This window comes from Pinus tabuliformis, chromosome J (genome assembly GCF_031772625.1).
Source record: "Pinus tabuliformis cultivar Carrire ecotype Pingquan chromosome J, CPIR1, whole genome shotgun sequence".
Lineage (NCBI taxonomy): Eukaryota > Viridiplantae > Streptophyta > Pinopsida > Pinales > Pinaceae > Pinus > Pinus tabuliformis.
Genome location: NC_142295.1, coordinates 615,573,786 through 615,588,761, shown reverse-complemented (window position 1 = coordinate 615,588,761; position 14,976 = coordinate 615,573,786). Strand labels below are relative to the sequence as shown.

The following is a 14,976-nucleotide window of genomic DNA, read 5'->3' as shown; positions in this document are numbered from 1 at the left end:
TCATAAGTCTTATATATGCTTCTCTGAAGGGACAACCTCTCCTTCTCTCCATAAGTTTGGATACCTCTTATGCCCATGAAATAAATAATTGCTGACTCACAGTCCTGTATAAATAATAAATAAAGGCGAAAAAAGAGAAAGTCTTCCTGCATAGAGAGGTAGATGAAGCAACTTCGTCATGGTACTATCCAGGCCTACTAGCAGTGTAGAAATGTTTGTGTCCCTGAAGTGACTTTGTCGTGGTACTCTTTGGGCCTGCTAGAAGTGGAGCAACACCAAAGATGAAAAACTATACTCTGAAAATCTAAAGCTCATGAATTTCATTACCCTATCCTGACTTGAAACATTGTGTGATCATTGATCTTATGTTTATTTTTAATTGACTAAAGGAATGAAGGGGACTATGTTTATCCATGGATTAAGTGGGGAAGCCATGGTAATCAATATGATGAATCAATACTCTATAAATAACTAAACTTGCGCAAAAGAATTAGAGAAGTTGGAGTTCTACCAGTGTGTCGCCAAGTGTTGTCATTGCAACAAACACCCTCCAAAATTTTGTGTACACTCTAATTTTGGATCCTACAGTGGATCTTGTGATCACTCATTTCATATTCACTTTGTGTTCGGTTGATGCTTTTTTATCTCCCTTCTTGGATCAAATGTGTTGTAGTCACTTGTTCACACATGCTTAGTCCAACAAGTTCATGAGTGCATTATTTTACGCAAGCTAGAGAAAGTATAACATAGTCCATCAAGACTATGCATGTGCAATGTTCAACCCATGTCAATAATCAATGCACACTGGCATCGACATTCCTTCACTTTGTTTACGATTGTAGCTCTATTTTGGTGAGTTTCTCCAACTGTCACTTTTGCGCACTTTTACCATCGCAAGTGTTGTTTTTATGTTTATGACTATCTCTTCTGCTTGTTTTCCATTTAATTAGTGTCATTTTCATGTTATCTTCACCTTGGCATGTGTGGTTTCCATTGTCGTCTAGATATCGCAAGTGTCGTTCACACTTTTTTTTCATATAGCAAGTGTCATCTTTTGGTGTGGGAATTTGCACTCATCATTTAAAGTGGAGTTTTGGTTTGTTTCAAGGGGAAATATTTGTGATAAAGAGTGTTTCTTTCCCAAAGTTTCATGCACTTTCACACAAGTGTTTCCATTGTCATCGCAAAGTGTATCTTTAGTGTCACACTTGGCATAAGTTGTGGAAAAGGTTGTCGCACTAAGGCATTTATATGTTCATGCATTCTGAATGAACTATGTTATGTTGTCAAGTTTCTAAGTTTGTGATCATAGTCAAGTCCTATCATTGTTCACATCAGTTTCACTGATCCCACACTTAGCCAAATTTCGAAAAATTCCCAATAACTTAGCTTCATCCGACATTCCTGAACTACGCATTGCGTAGTCCTAGCCCTCAAGTTGCAACCTTACCTCTTAACACTATGAAATGCATAGTTCCTGCCTCCCAGGACTATGCATTGTGTAGTTTCAATGCTCATGCCCGAGCCTTTTCCTCCAAAATTGTGTAATTCTACCCTCCACCCTGGCCCCAACTATGCATTGCACAATCTCTGAACTCAAGCTCGAACCTTGAGCTCTTGAAATGAACTACACAATTACGAGACCTACATTTCCTCCCATAACTATGTAGTTGGCTAACACAGTGCAAAATCCCTCAACATGGCTAATTGGCTCCCAAAACTGCGCAATTTCTCTCCTGCCTAACCAGAACTATGCATTGCGTAGTCTCAAGGATCAAGGCCTCATACTTGAGCTCCTAAACTATGTAATTGTGCAATCACCTAGTCTCCCCTATCTTCCATAACTATGCAGTTGGCTGAGTCATTTCCAAACCCCTCATCCTTCCTCACTGAGCCCCAAAACTATGCAATCTTCTTCCTTAGTCCAACCTGAACTACACATTTCAAATTCTCAAGGCTTAAGCTTGACCCTTGTCTGCTTGAGCTACGCAACTGTGCAGTCACTGAGCCTCTCCCTTGGCCTACCACCCAGTTCTAGCTTAGTGAGTGGGTCATCATGAAGCGTCTTAAACTGGGGTTTTATCATATTTGATGTTGTCTTATCATGAGTGGATTGCAGATGCATGAACTTTATCATGCTATGCCAAGATGATGGAGAAGGAGAAAATGTTAGAAGACACCCGAGGAGCTAAGGATATAAGATGATCATTAGATAAGAAGACAAAGGGACATTGGATTAAAATAGAAGACCAAATATTAGAACCGCATGAAGACTCCATATGCTTCACAACCATTTGGAGGGTAGATATGAATGACAAAGAATATCTCTCATGAATATGAAGCATTGGACGCATCTCTTATTAAAGAGATATACCAAGCAACAACAATAGTGGCTTGGCATTACCATGTCAGTAGTCTCATGTCATGAGTTGTCATACACAACATCGTTTTTGTGGATTATGTAATTTCTTATTAAAAATGTATTTTAAAGTAGAAGTCTAGAGGACATGTACAAAAGATGAAGAGTCATGTAAATTTGAAAAGTCATAGGAAGTCAAACAGTCATGAGGTTAGTCAAAGAGTCACAAGGGAGGTGAATCATCACCCCATTAGTTATATATACACCCTCATTGTATGAGCAATGGAATTTTCCATCTTGGCTCCTCCTGCAAGTCATTAGAGAGAATTACTAGTTCTTTTGGGGAGCAAGGAGTGCCTCCAACACTCAACTATTGGAGCTAGTGGTGTTCATTGTATGCATGTGTTCAGGAACTTTTACTTAATATATGAAGCCTAATGGCCATCACATTCTTCATGCATGGATTATGAATATTTGTAAGTTTGTATGAATGTTTGTAGTTCATGTTTATCTTCACCTGTGCTAAAATAGTTGAATTATTTTGGTTATTTTAGTGTTTATCATATTGAGAATGTGATGTAATGGTTGTTATGACTATCACATCTTTGTGGACTAATCTGATGGATGTTAGACATATCCTTCTTAATAAGTTATTTACATGATCGTCGCATCTTTGCGGACTATTATGTTGGATGTTAGATAGATTCTTCTTGTTTGTGTGTGTTTCTACTAGATTTGTACTATTACCTCTCTCTTAAAGGCTCACCTCTCTTCCCCTCCATAGTAGAATAACCTTGACATACCTATAATCAAACACTCACTTTCCTTTTGAAAGTACATGTGTATCCCTCTCTCTTGCTGACAGTTAGAGCCAAGGCAAATCTATAATAATATATGGCAATCGGGTTGATACTTTAGATGGGGCTCCTATTCCAAATGTTGTGAGGTCTAATTGGAACTTCACATCGGGGAGACCCCCTTAGTTTACGGATTTCCAGCACTATCAACAAGTTCCAAATGCCTTGGCCAATCAAAACTTTGTGAACTAAAGTGGATGCTATGTAGAGGAACTAGTCGTACATGTTTTCATAAAATTTTATTTTAACTTCATCGAGGGTGTCTTTCTTCTATTGCTTTCTCCTCACAAAAGTCATCTACAATTTTTTTTACCCACTCATATAAGTTAGTTTGACCACTATTAATAAATTTAGAGATAATTCATTTATCTTAATTAATATTAATCATGTGCACCAAATTATAAATTTCTTAATTTATTTAAGAATGGATGAGGATTTTTTTCAGGTGTTTTTGTGAAAAATTATGCTCTCACCTATGGAAGTGTGACATAGTTTCATATAGGATATTTTTTTAAATAATTTTCTTTATTGCCACTCTGATGACATTGGAATCTTCACTGCCTTCCTCCCCTAAACCTCTTTCAATCTAGTGGGCAACTAGGCAGTTGAAGCAAGGATAACCCCTGAATAATGAATGATCGTTATATTGGAATCCTGATTCCTTTGGGTCTCAGATCTACATGGGTACATTCATAATTAATAAATAATCATGCACTATCATGTCTCTTTTACTAGATGGTCATGTTGGCGACCCACATGTTGGCTTATCAGTCACCCAAGTCCCCTAACTTAGTACTCAATGTGAGAAAGCATAGAATCAATCTAAATTCCATCTACTGATTAAGTGAAAATGGAAAAACCTACTTTCAGGAATTGCACCACTATTCATAGGAAATATATAGTAATATAATAATATATATCATTATATAATATATGATATATATTTAGTGAATGGGAGAAATGCTTGCACGATGGCTTTGCAATGCGAAGGAGAATATGGTTGATTTGACTTGGGTGCAGGTTTATCCCGTAGATGGCAGACCAGGACAGCTCCACGTAGCTTGGGCCTGGGGCTACTATTTTACCCTATCCCTGTAATAGCAATATGGTATCTCAGATTTTTACTGTGTTAATGTGCAATTTCTATCAAATCCTGCCCTGCTCCCTCCGTTTAGGTTCATAACCCTTATGCATTCACCCTACAAACCTCTAGCAGTTACAAGAAACTAGCATTTGCGAGCCCCTGATAGCTATGGACCTCGATCTTATTGATTACTTGAAGGACCTGCTACCGGAGGGAGCTATCTAGTTGACACCACATACCTTCAAGGAGGACCGTGTTCTGTTTATCAATGAACTGAATGCAACCATCTCCAACCTTCCTCCGATCTCAGGGTCTTGCAATCGCTTGGTTATCCTGTCAAATGAGCCCCCAACCTAGCCATCCCTCTAAGCTCCGCTGTCATCACCATCCTCGTTAGGGTTTGCTTCCAGTTTCCTAAACCATAATCCCTCAAAACCTTGGGCCGGCCCTCCTCACTCCTTTTCCTGCAGTCCCTCTTCCGTTTTGGTTAGCTCGTTAGCCCCGTCTACATCGGTGACTCCATCCTCGTCGCATCTTCCTGACCCTCATTCTGGAAGCTTTAAAATCATTCCACCCCTATCATACATCCTCCCATCTGCATCTCCCCTTCGTCCTGAGACCCATTTTGACCCTGATCTAAACTATGACCCAAAGGAGGTCGCGCTTGAGGAAGTGAGACCTCACAAGAAGGCCCGGTGTTTCAGATCTAAAATCGACGACACCTTCCTTAGGTTGGAGGAAGATATTCAACTGGTGGAGTCCATGGATATTGCAGACAGAGTACTGGTCTGTAGGATTCGTGGTATGAGCCATTTTTTGGAGCGGTTAAAAGCTTGGGCCTCTGAAGTCTAAGAACATCATCTAGCAGACCTTTTGACTATCCAAACTTTCATTAGGGGATGGTTCACATTCAGGTTCAATAGACCCGACCATACTAATTGGGTATTATCATCATATTGGAACTTTGAACATGCGCCCGTTCTATTGAAGCACTGGTCACCCCTCTTTGATCCTGAATCAGAGCAGATATGGGTTGGCCCAATTTGAATCAGGCTGCTAGGGCACCCCCACCAACTTCTGATCGGAGGAGATTTTCAAGCACATTGCAACTCTCTGGGAACTTATATGGGGTTTGATAAATCCTACCTCGCAACTGGTAAGATGGCATATGCCAAACTTTTGGTGCACATGGATAGGAAAGGAGGACAGCAGGAGCATATCACCATACAATAGAAGAACTATACCAGAAAGAAAATTTTAGATTATGAAGGGGTACCCTACAGATGTTGATGTTGCCATAAGGTTGGCCACATGTTTAGGGATTGCTCGCTGAATGCCAAAGGGGGACAGAGGCCTCGCGAGATTGCTTTGCACACTGTTTCTTCTCAGGATCCTCCCCAGCACGCTCAGGAAGCTGAGGAGTAGCCACTGCAAGCTACAACTGAGGAAAGAAGGGAAGCGGACCTAGGCTCCAAGAAGAAGCGGGGAAAAGCTCCACTATGACCACCCTCTCCTCCACTGACGAGAGCTCGGGCGCCTTCGGGGGACGCTTTCACCGCGGGTATGATTTTCTCTTCTTCCCATTTTACTTTATTTGTATCTGATATTCTGTCTTCTTCATGTGAATTTTCACAAGTTAGTATCCCCCCCCCTTCAGATGTCTCCCCTCGTCCATCCCCCACCTCCCAGGTATCCCTCCCCCTATATAGAACCTCTCGGAAATCCTTAATCAACCAACATTGTTCCATCGTGCCCCCTCCCCCAGTTTACCCCTCTCCATAGCCCTCCCTTCTGGTGGCCCTATCTTCCCTACAACCCTCTCCCTCCCTCTGCTCCAACCACCGCTACCCTACACACTCCAAATTCCAAACACAAGGCCATGATGTGGTAGTGTTTGGGGTGGTTCCTTTTCCCTACCTTCCCAAGCTCCCTCGGGGTTGACCCTCCTCCCTTACCAGGACAAAGAATCAAGCTGGGGAGGAGATCACTACGGGTAAACAGTCAACTATTCCATGGGACCTTAGAGCAGATTCGGCCCTACCCCCCCCCATGAATATTCTCTCTTTCAACTATTGGGGGATGGCTAGCCCCAGGAAAAACTAGCCCTGAGGCGATTGTTCTCTTCAGAAGTTCTCGACATCATTTTTTTGCAAGAAACCCTAGGTCCAGCTTGCTTTATCTCCTCTCTCCTTGAATCCTAGTTGTTGAACTGGACTTTCTACTCACTTGATGCTATGAGCAGATCTAGATGGATTACCCTGGGTATCTGCTCTTGCTCTACCAATCTTATAAATTTTTGGGGAGGCACTAGCTTCTTGGGGGTGGATATCTACTCATCCTCCCTAGAAGCCAACTTTAGAGTCATCAACATATATGGCCCCTGCCGTGAGAGGGTTGATTTCTGGAGGAAGTTTCTATCTTCATCTATCATGCAACCTGACAATATTATCCTTGGAGAAGACCTGCATTTCTCTTTGGGGTTTGCAGAGTCATGGGGACATCAGGGACAAGCGGACACTCTGTCTATATTTTTTGAGAATCTGTTGGACAACCATAACCTTGTTGACATCCCTTCAGTGAAAATCAAGCCCACCTGGAGGAATAATAGAACTAGGGAGGCTTGCTTGGCTAGGAGGCTTGATCGTTTCCTCATCAAAGAAGCTTTGGCTAACAATGGTATTCACATTAGACAATGGGTCAGCTCGGGAGGGTTATCAGACCATAGGCCCATATACCTGGAAATTCAAGATGCTTTCAAAAAGCCCAAGGCGCCCTTTAAATTTAACTCCACCTGGCTAAAGGATGCCGGCTACACGAAGGCAGTGGGAAATTTTTGGAAGGCTCACCCAGTGGACACAGAGGGCAACATAGTAGAAGTTTTTTCTTGCAACATGCAAGCATTGAAATCCCTCTCAAAAGAGTGGGCTCAAAGGAAGAGAGAACAGGAGGAGCAAGTGCTCAAAGCAACAGAGGAGGCGATCGCATCAATGGAAGAAGGTACAGGAGGGATCATAAAATCCCAGGAGCAAAAAGACAAGATGGCCTCTCTTCTTCAAAGACAGACTCAAATTCTGAAAGACAGAGAGGAGAGTTGGAGACTTCGTTGCCGTGCCATATGGCTCAAAGAGGGAGATGATAACACCAAATTTTTCCGCAAGCATGCAAATGGAAGAAAGGTGATCAATACCATCTGGGAGCTCAAACATGGTCAAGGATGCCTTGTGAAAATCTTCAGCGAATTGGCAGGCCTGGCGAATACTCATTTCAAGGGCATTTACAAAGAACCTCCCATTTCCACCTTGGCTGAAGTCATGCGAATTGCATAGTCTTTTCCCAGATTTGTGGATCAGGAGGTAGAGCAAGACCTGATAAAGGAGGTGACCCTTGGAGAGCTGGAAGCAACCCTTAAGTGGTTAAAGAAGGACAAGAGCCCTGGACCGAACGGTTGGACAGTTGAATTTTACTCTACTTTCTTCGAAATCCTTGGGTTGGACCTCTTAAGACTAATAGAAGAATGCCACAGGAAGGGTAGGATGTGGGAAAGCCTCAACTCCACGTTCATAGCTCTTATACCCAAATCCGATAATCCCTCGACTTTTGACGATTTCAAGCCTATATCCTTATGCAACTGCATATATAAGATCGTCGCAAAAATCATCATCAATCGCCTCAATCCTGTCCTGTCTTCACACATTTCCCCTGAATAGTTTGCATTTTTACAGAACAGACAAATCCATGAGGCAGTAGGCACGGGTCAGGAACTCCTTCACTCTGTCTAGACCAAAAGCCTCAAAGGAATGATCTTGAAAATTGACCTCTCCAAAGCCTTTGACAGAGTCAACTGGCTTTACATCTGCATTTTGTTAACCCATCTTGGCTTCCCCTACCCCTTCATCAAGTGGATCATGTGCTACATCACAAACGTCTCATATAGTGTGCTGATCAATGGCTCTGCCTCCCTCTTTTTTCATGCGGAAAGAGGTTTGAGGCAAGGTTGCCCCCTTTCCCCTCTTCTCTTCCTTCTAATTATGGAGGGCCTCAGTAGAACTATCGGTGATGAACACAGACAAGGGCGTATAAGGGGAATTAAAATCACGGAAGCCTGTATTCTCACCCATCTATTATTTGTGGACGATGTGCTAGTATTCCTTAATGGAGGTATAGGGGATATCACATCCCTCCATCGTACCCTGGCCATTTTCCTGAAAGCTACAGGTATGGTCCTAAATGAGGCAAAATCCTCGATCATTGCCACAGGTTTCTCACAACATGAAGTACAGTTTTCCCTCCAGAGATTTGCATTTGCTGAAGCATCTCTTGAAGAAGGTCTGAGGTACCTCGAGTATAGACTAAAACCACACGGCTACAAAATTGCAGATTGGATCTGGCTTATATCAAAAGTTTAAAGGAAACTTAACATCTGGTATCACAAATATCTGTCCAGAGCAAGGCGGTTGGTACTCATTAAAGCTATATTGGAAGCAACTCCGGTTTATTGGATGACTCTAGCTTGGATCCCTCGAGGTATTCTGGCTCACCTACAAAACATCTGTTGTCGTTTCTTATGGAAAGGGAAGTAGTTTGGGAGAATTTTTCATGGGAAAACTGGGAGTCTTTGGCCCTTCCAAAGAGTTGTGGGGGATGGGGAATAAAGAGGCTGGATACATTCTCAAAGGCACTAGCAACAAAGTTAAGATGGAAACTACTCAATAACAACAGTCTATGGACAAAGGTGGCTGTCACCAAGTATTATCCCCCTCTAACACTTTTGACTGGATTAGACAAGACCAAAGGAATATTGCCAATATCTCCATTATCTAGAAGGTAGTCATAAGCACTAAGGCTCTTATATGGAATGGTCTGACATGGAGGATCTGGTCTGGAGCCTAGGTGCGGTTAGGCTTAGACTCCTGGGTGGGGTGTGGAAACGCTCACAGGCTTTCTGAGGAGCTGAGAGCACACCTATCGGAACTTAGCTTAATGAATATCAATCACATTTCCAATGAGGAGCACTCCTCTATGTTTCAGTAGTCCTAGAAAACAGAACTTGACCTAAATCTACTGCAGCCTTGGTAGTAGGAGTGGAGGGATTTCTTAAAAGCCCTGATCGAGGCTCATATCAGAATTTCAAAGGGGGATGACGAACTTATATGGGCATTTGCTAAGCACAGTGTATACTCCCCCAGGATAGGATATCAGGTGCTGATGAATCTTTTCAAGCCCCCACCCTTGGAGCTACGGTGGAAGCATTTGTGGAAGCTGAAGGCAGCACCCCGTACAAGACTCCTGATGTGATCCTTACTCCGGAACAAGGTCCCAACTGGTGCCAACCTAATGAAATGATCCTTCTTAGGTCCTTTCTGGTGTTATCTCTGCAGGAGTGGTAGTGAAGACACAAACCACCTTTTCCTTCATTTTCCTTGTACACAAGAGCTATGGAATAGCCTCCTCATATCTCTCTCCTCCTCTCACCGATGGCAAGGCTCAAATCTTGTAAAATCATGGAATCGTTGGTGGCAAATAACATCTGACAAAGAAAAAAACATCCCTCTCCTTATATGTTGGGCCATCTAGATAGCCAGAAACCAAATCATCTTCCAGCAAAAGGAACCTCATTGTCCCTCAATTACTACCAGAATCCTAACCGATTATATTTCCATTCCTGAAGTAGGCTCCCTGCCAGCTTCTAGGACTATTACGCCGGAAGTCATCAACACCTCCCTGCCATGGGCTTATTTCGATGGGTCGGCCCAGGAGACAGGTTGTGGGGGGGGGGGGGATCCATACTACATCTAACACAAACCCACTCCTTCAGAATCCAAATGGGGCTATGAAGGGGGACAAATAACTATGTTGAGCTCCTCGTAGCCAAAAGCATCATACATTATGCATTGAGAAAACACTATCAACATTTACAGCTATTTGGAGACTCTAAGATTATATGCAACTGGTTGAACAACAAATCTCAATGCAATGCATATTCTCTTAAACATATTCTGGATGAGGCACACAGACTTATATCACATTTTGACTCTTTCTCTTGCCACCACATCTACAGGGAATGCAACTCAACTGTTGACCACCTATCCAAGGAAGCAGCGCACCGGGACGATGCAAATTGGTTGATTCAGGAGGAACGCGATGACATCTCTTATCAGTTCTATCACAGGCCGTTTATAGACCCTGGAGCATAAACAGGGTGTTTTGTTTTTTGGAATAGACTTTTAAATTAAGGATCATCTATAAATATTCATATAGTTTTTATGCGCTTACCTCAATATCGGTCTCTCTGCGAAGAGTACAAACAGCATTCACAAATGCTTATTTTTTATCAACCCCACCCCAGAGGTGGAATCCTAGTTTTGAGTTTTTGATTGTCAGTATGGAACACCATATGAATATGCTCTGCATCTACAAAATGTAATTTTCTTATTAATAAAGAAAATTTCGACTTTTTCCATGGGAAAAAAATGATATATATTTTATATGTAATATAAAATATATATTATCTATTATATAATATTTAATAGAGTTATATATAATCGTATAATCAAAATGTGGAGGGCATAATAGTTTAGAGCAAGTTCCATAATCGGGTTCTTTGAGAGGGAATTCAAAAAAGAGGAATAGGGAATTCAAGGAGGCCACAAGCTCATTTGAGCTAAGGGCACGAGGTCATTCCAAGAGCAACAAAGGGTGTTAGAAATGTGTTCACTACTAAGAGGGGCGGGGTGTGAATCAGTGTTAAAATTGGAAAATAGTGAAAAACTTCATGTGGGACATCTTATTCATGGCTGATAATATTTTTATTAGATTCCTCTCATCGAGAGGTGTAGGATTGACATAAATATCATCTGATTCCGATAATTATTTACAGAGATATGAATTTATTTTGATTATGGAATTATTATGAAGCCGGCCTACAACTCATGTAGGCTCAGAAGCCCAATAGTCCCATCTATTCAAACACCAACGTTGTGTATAAATACAAGAGGACTTTTCCTCATTTGGACTCACTCATCTCATCACATCTCTCTCTCTCTACTGCATAGAAAAGAGTCTCTTCTCTACTGCGCAGAAAAGGGTCTCTCCCTCACACATGTGAATCCAGAAGCTGCTGAAATTGAAGCTGCAACTGCAGAAGTAAGGATTGACCTGCGTGGAATAGAAGATATACTCATCTGAACTGTGTTGTAGGTTCATCTAAACCTTCTCTGAAAGCCTCAATTTTTGGTGGTGGAATCAAGTCAATCTGACAGATGGTTTGCAAGATATCGACTGCCCTAGTTTGAAGCTGGAAGCTGCTGAAACTGAAACTACAATTGCAGAAGTAAAGTTTGACCTACGTGGACTATAAGATCTCCTCATCTAAACTACATTGTAGGTTCATCTGAACTTCCTCTAAAAGCAGCAACTTTTGGTGGTGGAATCAAGCTGATCCGATGGTCGGTTTGTGAGATATCATCTGCCCTATTTTGATGATGAAGCCACTAATGTTGATGCTGCTGATCTAGGGTTTGCTACTACTGATATAAATCAGATTTATTGTACTATTTCTCTCTGTTAAATTATTGAAGATAAAAGAAGATTTGATCAAAGGGTTTCCCCTCACATTGTGGGGTTTGTCCCTGGCTAGCCGCCACATCTTGTGTCTCTTGTCTTGGCTTGTTTTCAGTCAATCATTTAATGTTCTATTTGCACTTTACTTTATGTACATTTGATTGCTAATATATGGAATATAATAAGAAAGAGAAGTAAACTGTTATAAGCATAGAACATACCATAACGTAACATGGTATCAGAGTTGAGGTGAAGACAAAGTCCAAGCAAGAGTAAGAGCAATCACCGAACAGAAGATTGGCAAGGCTATCCTAAAAGAATGATGGGGTCCTCAACACTCTTTCTTGCTGAAGACAAGCTCCATGAGAAAGCTAACTATCATGGATGGAAGATGTCTATCGATCTAACCCTTGAGGATCAAGGAGTGTTGGACCATGTGAGAGGCAATATTGTTGAGCCTCCATCAAATGCATTCGTTGCTGCCAGGAACAAATGGAAAACTAGTGAAGTCTAAACAAAGAAGATCATCTGAGACTCTATCAACAAGCGCTTGGTGGCCTACATCTCTGATTTGGACACCTCCAAGGAAATCTACGATAGACTGGTGAGTTTATTTAAAGTAAATGGTGCAAATCATGTTTTTTTTCTTAGAAATAAGCTGAACGAAATTAAGAAGGGTAAATATAAGAGTATGCAAGCATACTTCTTAAGAATCACCGAGATCAAGAACGATCTCCTATCTATTGGGGAGACTATTACTAATAGGGAAATGGCACTCACGACTCTTGGAGGATTACCATCCGAATGGTACATGTTCAGGACTACTCTTCTGAACAATAATGTAATTCCTGGTTTTGAGGAATTAATGGATAGATGCATTCAAGAAGAAACAAGGGTAGAAGAGAAAGAAATGCCCATGCCTTAAGGTCCTCCTGCTACCTTTTCTTCTCATGCTAAGAAAATAAATAATTCCGGGACTAAATCAAAAGTAAAGGTTAGACCTAAGGATGTAAGAAAAGGACGATGTTACATCTACGATAAAGCAGGTCACTATGCAAGGGAGTGCCCTGATAGAAAATACTCACATTAGGACGATGATCAAAATCCCTCTGATGGCAATCAAAGGAATGACAAATTCAATAGAAAAGGTAAGAGGAGAGCTGGGAATCAAGGAAGAGGACAACCATTCAAGAAGGTTATAAATTCCAACATGTATTAAATGCACCTGACCTCAAAAGAACCTGGTGTCCATCTCGGCAATGGAAGACAAAGGTTACAAGGTAACCTTCAGCGATGGCAAGGTACGTATATGGAAAAATAATGTTAAATATGCCTTTACTCTTGGGTTTCATGTTGATTCATTATATCAGGTCGATGGAAGTCCGCTAGGTGTCATATCTTATGACACATCTCTTCAGTCTGAACTTTGGCATTGAAGATTTGCCCACCTTCATTATAAGGCTCTACCCAGTATAAGACAAATGGTGACAGGGATCCCTGAATTCTGAGTAGAGAAAGAAGGTGTATGTCCAGGATGTGCCTAAGGAAAGCTCAAAAGGGGACCATTCCCCTCAAGCCAAAGCAAGACCTCTGATATATTACAGTTGGTTCACGTAGGCATATCTAAGGCTGGCATTAAGAGGGATACTACTACACCACATACTCCTGAGCAGAATGGTATGGCGGAAAGGAAGAACTGTATGATTGTGGAAGATGCCATCTATGGGTAGATGATGTAACAATGCCTGATGTGGAGGAACCCATGGATCTTATTTATCCACCTAAGCCTCCCTCTTCTAGGAATAGGCCTTCATGACTTAGGGGGATACTTGATGATGCTGAAGGACATGCTACACCCCAAGGAACCTTCCATGAAAGTAAGAAACCTAACAAGTATCAGGGATACCTGACCATCATGAGCACGATCATTCAAAATGAGCCTCCATCATTCCTAGATGTCGTCAAGCATCAAGTATGGAAGGATGCTATGACCAAGGAATATGAGTCTATTATGGAGAATTATGTCTGGGAAGTAGTTCCCTAACCCCAAGACAAGACAATTGTCACTTCTAAATGGCTTTACAAGATAAAGCATGCAGCAGATGAAAGTAGGGAAAAGTATAAGGCTCGTTTTGTTGCTCGTGGTTTCTCCCAGAAGGAAGGTATAGACTTTGATGTGATATTTGCACCTGTTGCCAGATATATGACCATCTGCTCGATCATAGCCCTTGTGGCTTCACAAGAATGGAAACTACATCAGATGGATGTTAAGACTGCGTTCTTGCATGGTTCAATCAAAGAATAGGTCTACATGGAGCAACCCGAAAGATTTGAGATTTATGATCGAAAATATCATGTATGCAGGTTGAAGAAGGCTCTCTATGGGCTGAAGCAAGCACCCTGAGCATGGTATGAGAGGATCAATAGCTACTTGATGAAGCTGGGATTCACTAGGAGTGAAGCCGATCCTAACCTTTACTTTAAGGTTGAAGATGACAAGCCTCTCATACTAGTGTTGTATGTGGATGACCTATTTCTTATGGGTGCATACCCTCTCATTCACAAATGTAAGAGGGAGTTGGCTTCTGAATTTGAAATGAAGGACCAAGGACTTGAAGTGTGGCAGAAGCCAAGGGAAATTTTCCTATCTCGAGGAAAATATGTGGTAAAGATATTGGAAAGATTCGGTACTGCAAGCCTATGACTACGTTGAGGATCTTAACTTTTAGAAGTTATATGGTAGTGATGTTGGACTAGATTTGGGAAATGCCTTTGAGTTTCATAAACTCATTCGCATTGATGTTCTTGTGAACCTCTGTCCGAACATATGTTTTTCAGTTAGCAATGTGAGCTCATATTTGGTTGAGCCTCACTGAATTGATGCCAAGAATCTTCTGAGTTATCTTCATGGCACAATTACTAATGGGTTAAGATACACTGTCGGAGATGTGAGACTACTTGGATATAGTAATGCTGATTGGGTAGGCAGTGTGGTGGACCATAAAAGCACTTCCGGGTGCTATTTCACCTTGGGATCTGCTTCGATATCCTAGATTAGCAGGAAGCAAAAGTCGGTGGCTTTGAGCACCGCCGAAGCAGAATATATTGCTACTGGC

The 14,976-nt window shown here is 41.7% G+C and overlaps 1 protein-coding gene across 1 annotated transcript; it reads left to right on the top strand.

The window, feature by feature from the left end:
* Positions 1 to 6,729: 6,729 nt before the first annotated feature.
* On the top strand, positions 6,730 to 7,626 carry LOC149228457 (uncharacterized). Its single transcript, XM_089380785.1, has one exon. The coding sequence runs from the start codon at positions 6,730 to 6,732 to the stop codon at positions 7,624 to 7,626; it is 897 nt and encodes a 298-aa protein (XP_089236911.1).
* Positions 7,627 to 14,976: the final 7,350 nt, after the last annotated feature.

What these genes read in the sequence shown, in the direction of transcription:
- LOC149228457 (XM_089380785.1), top strand. Translation starts at nt 6,730, where the DNA reads ATGCAACCTGACAATATTATCCTTGGAGAAGACCTGCATTTCTCTTTG.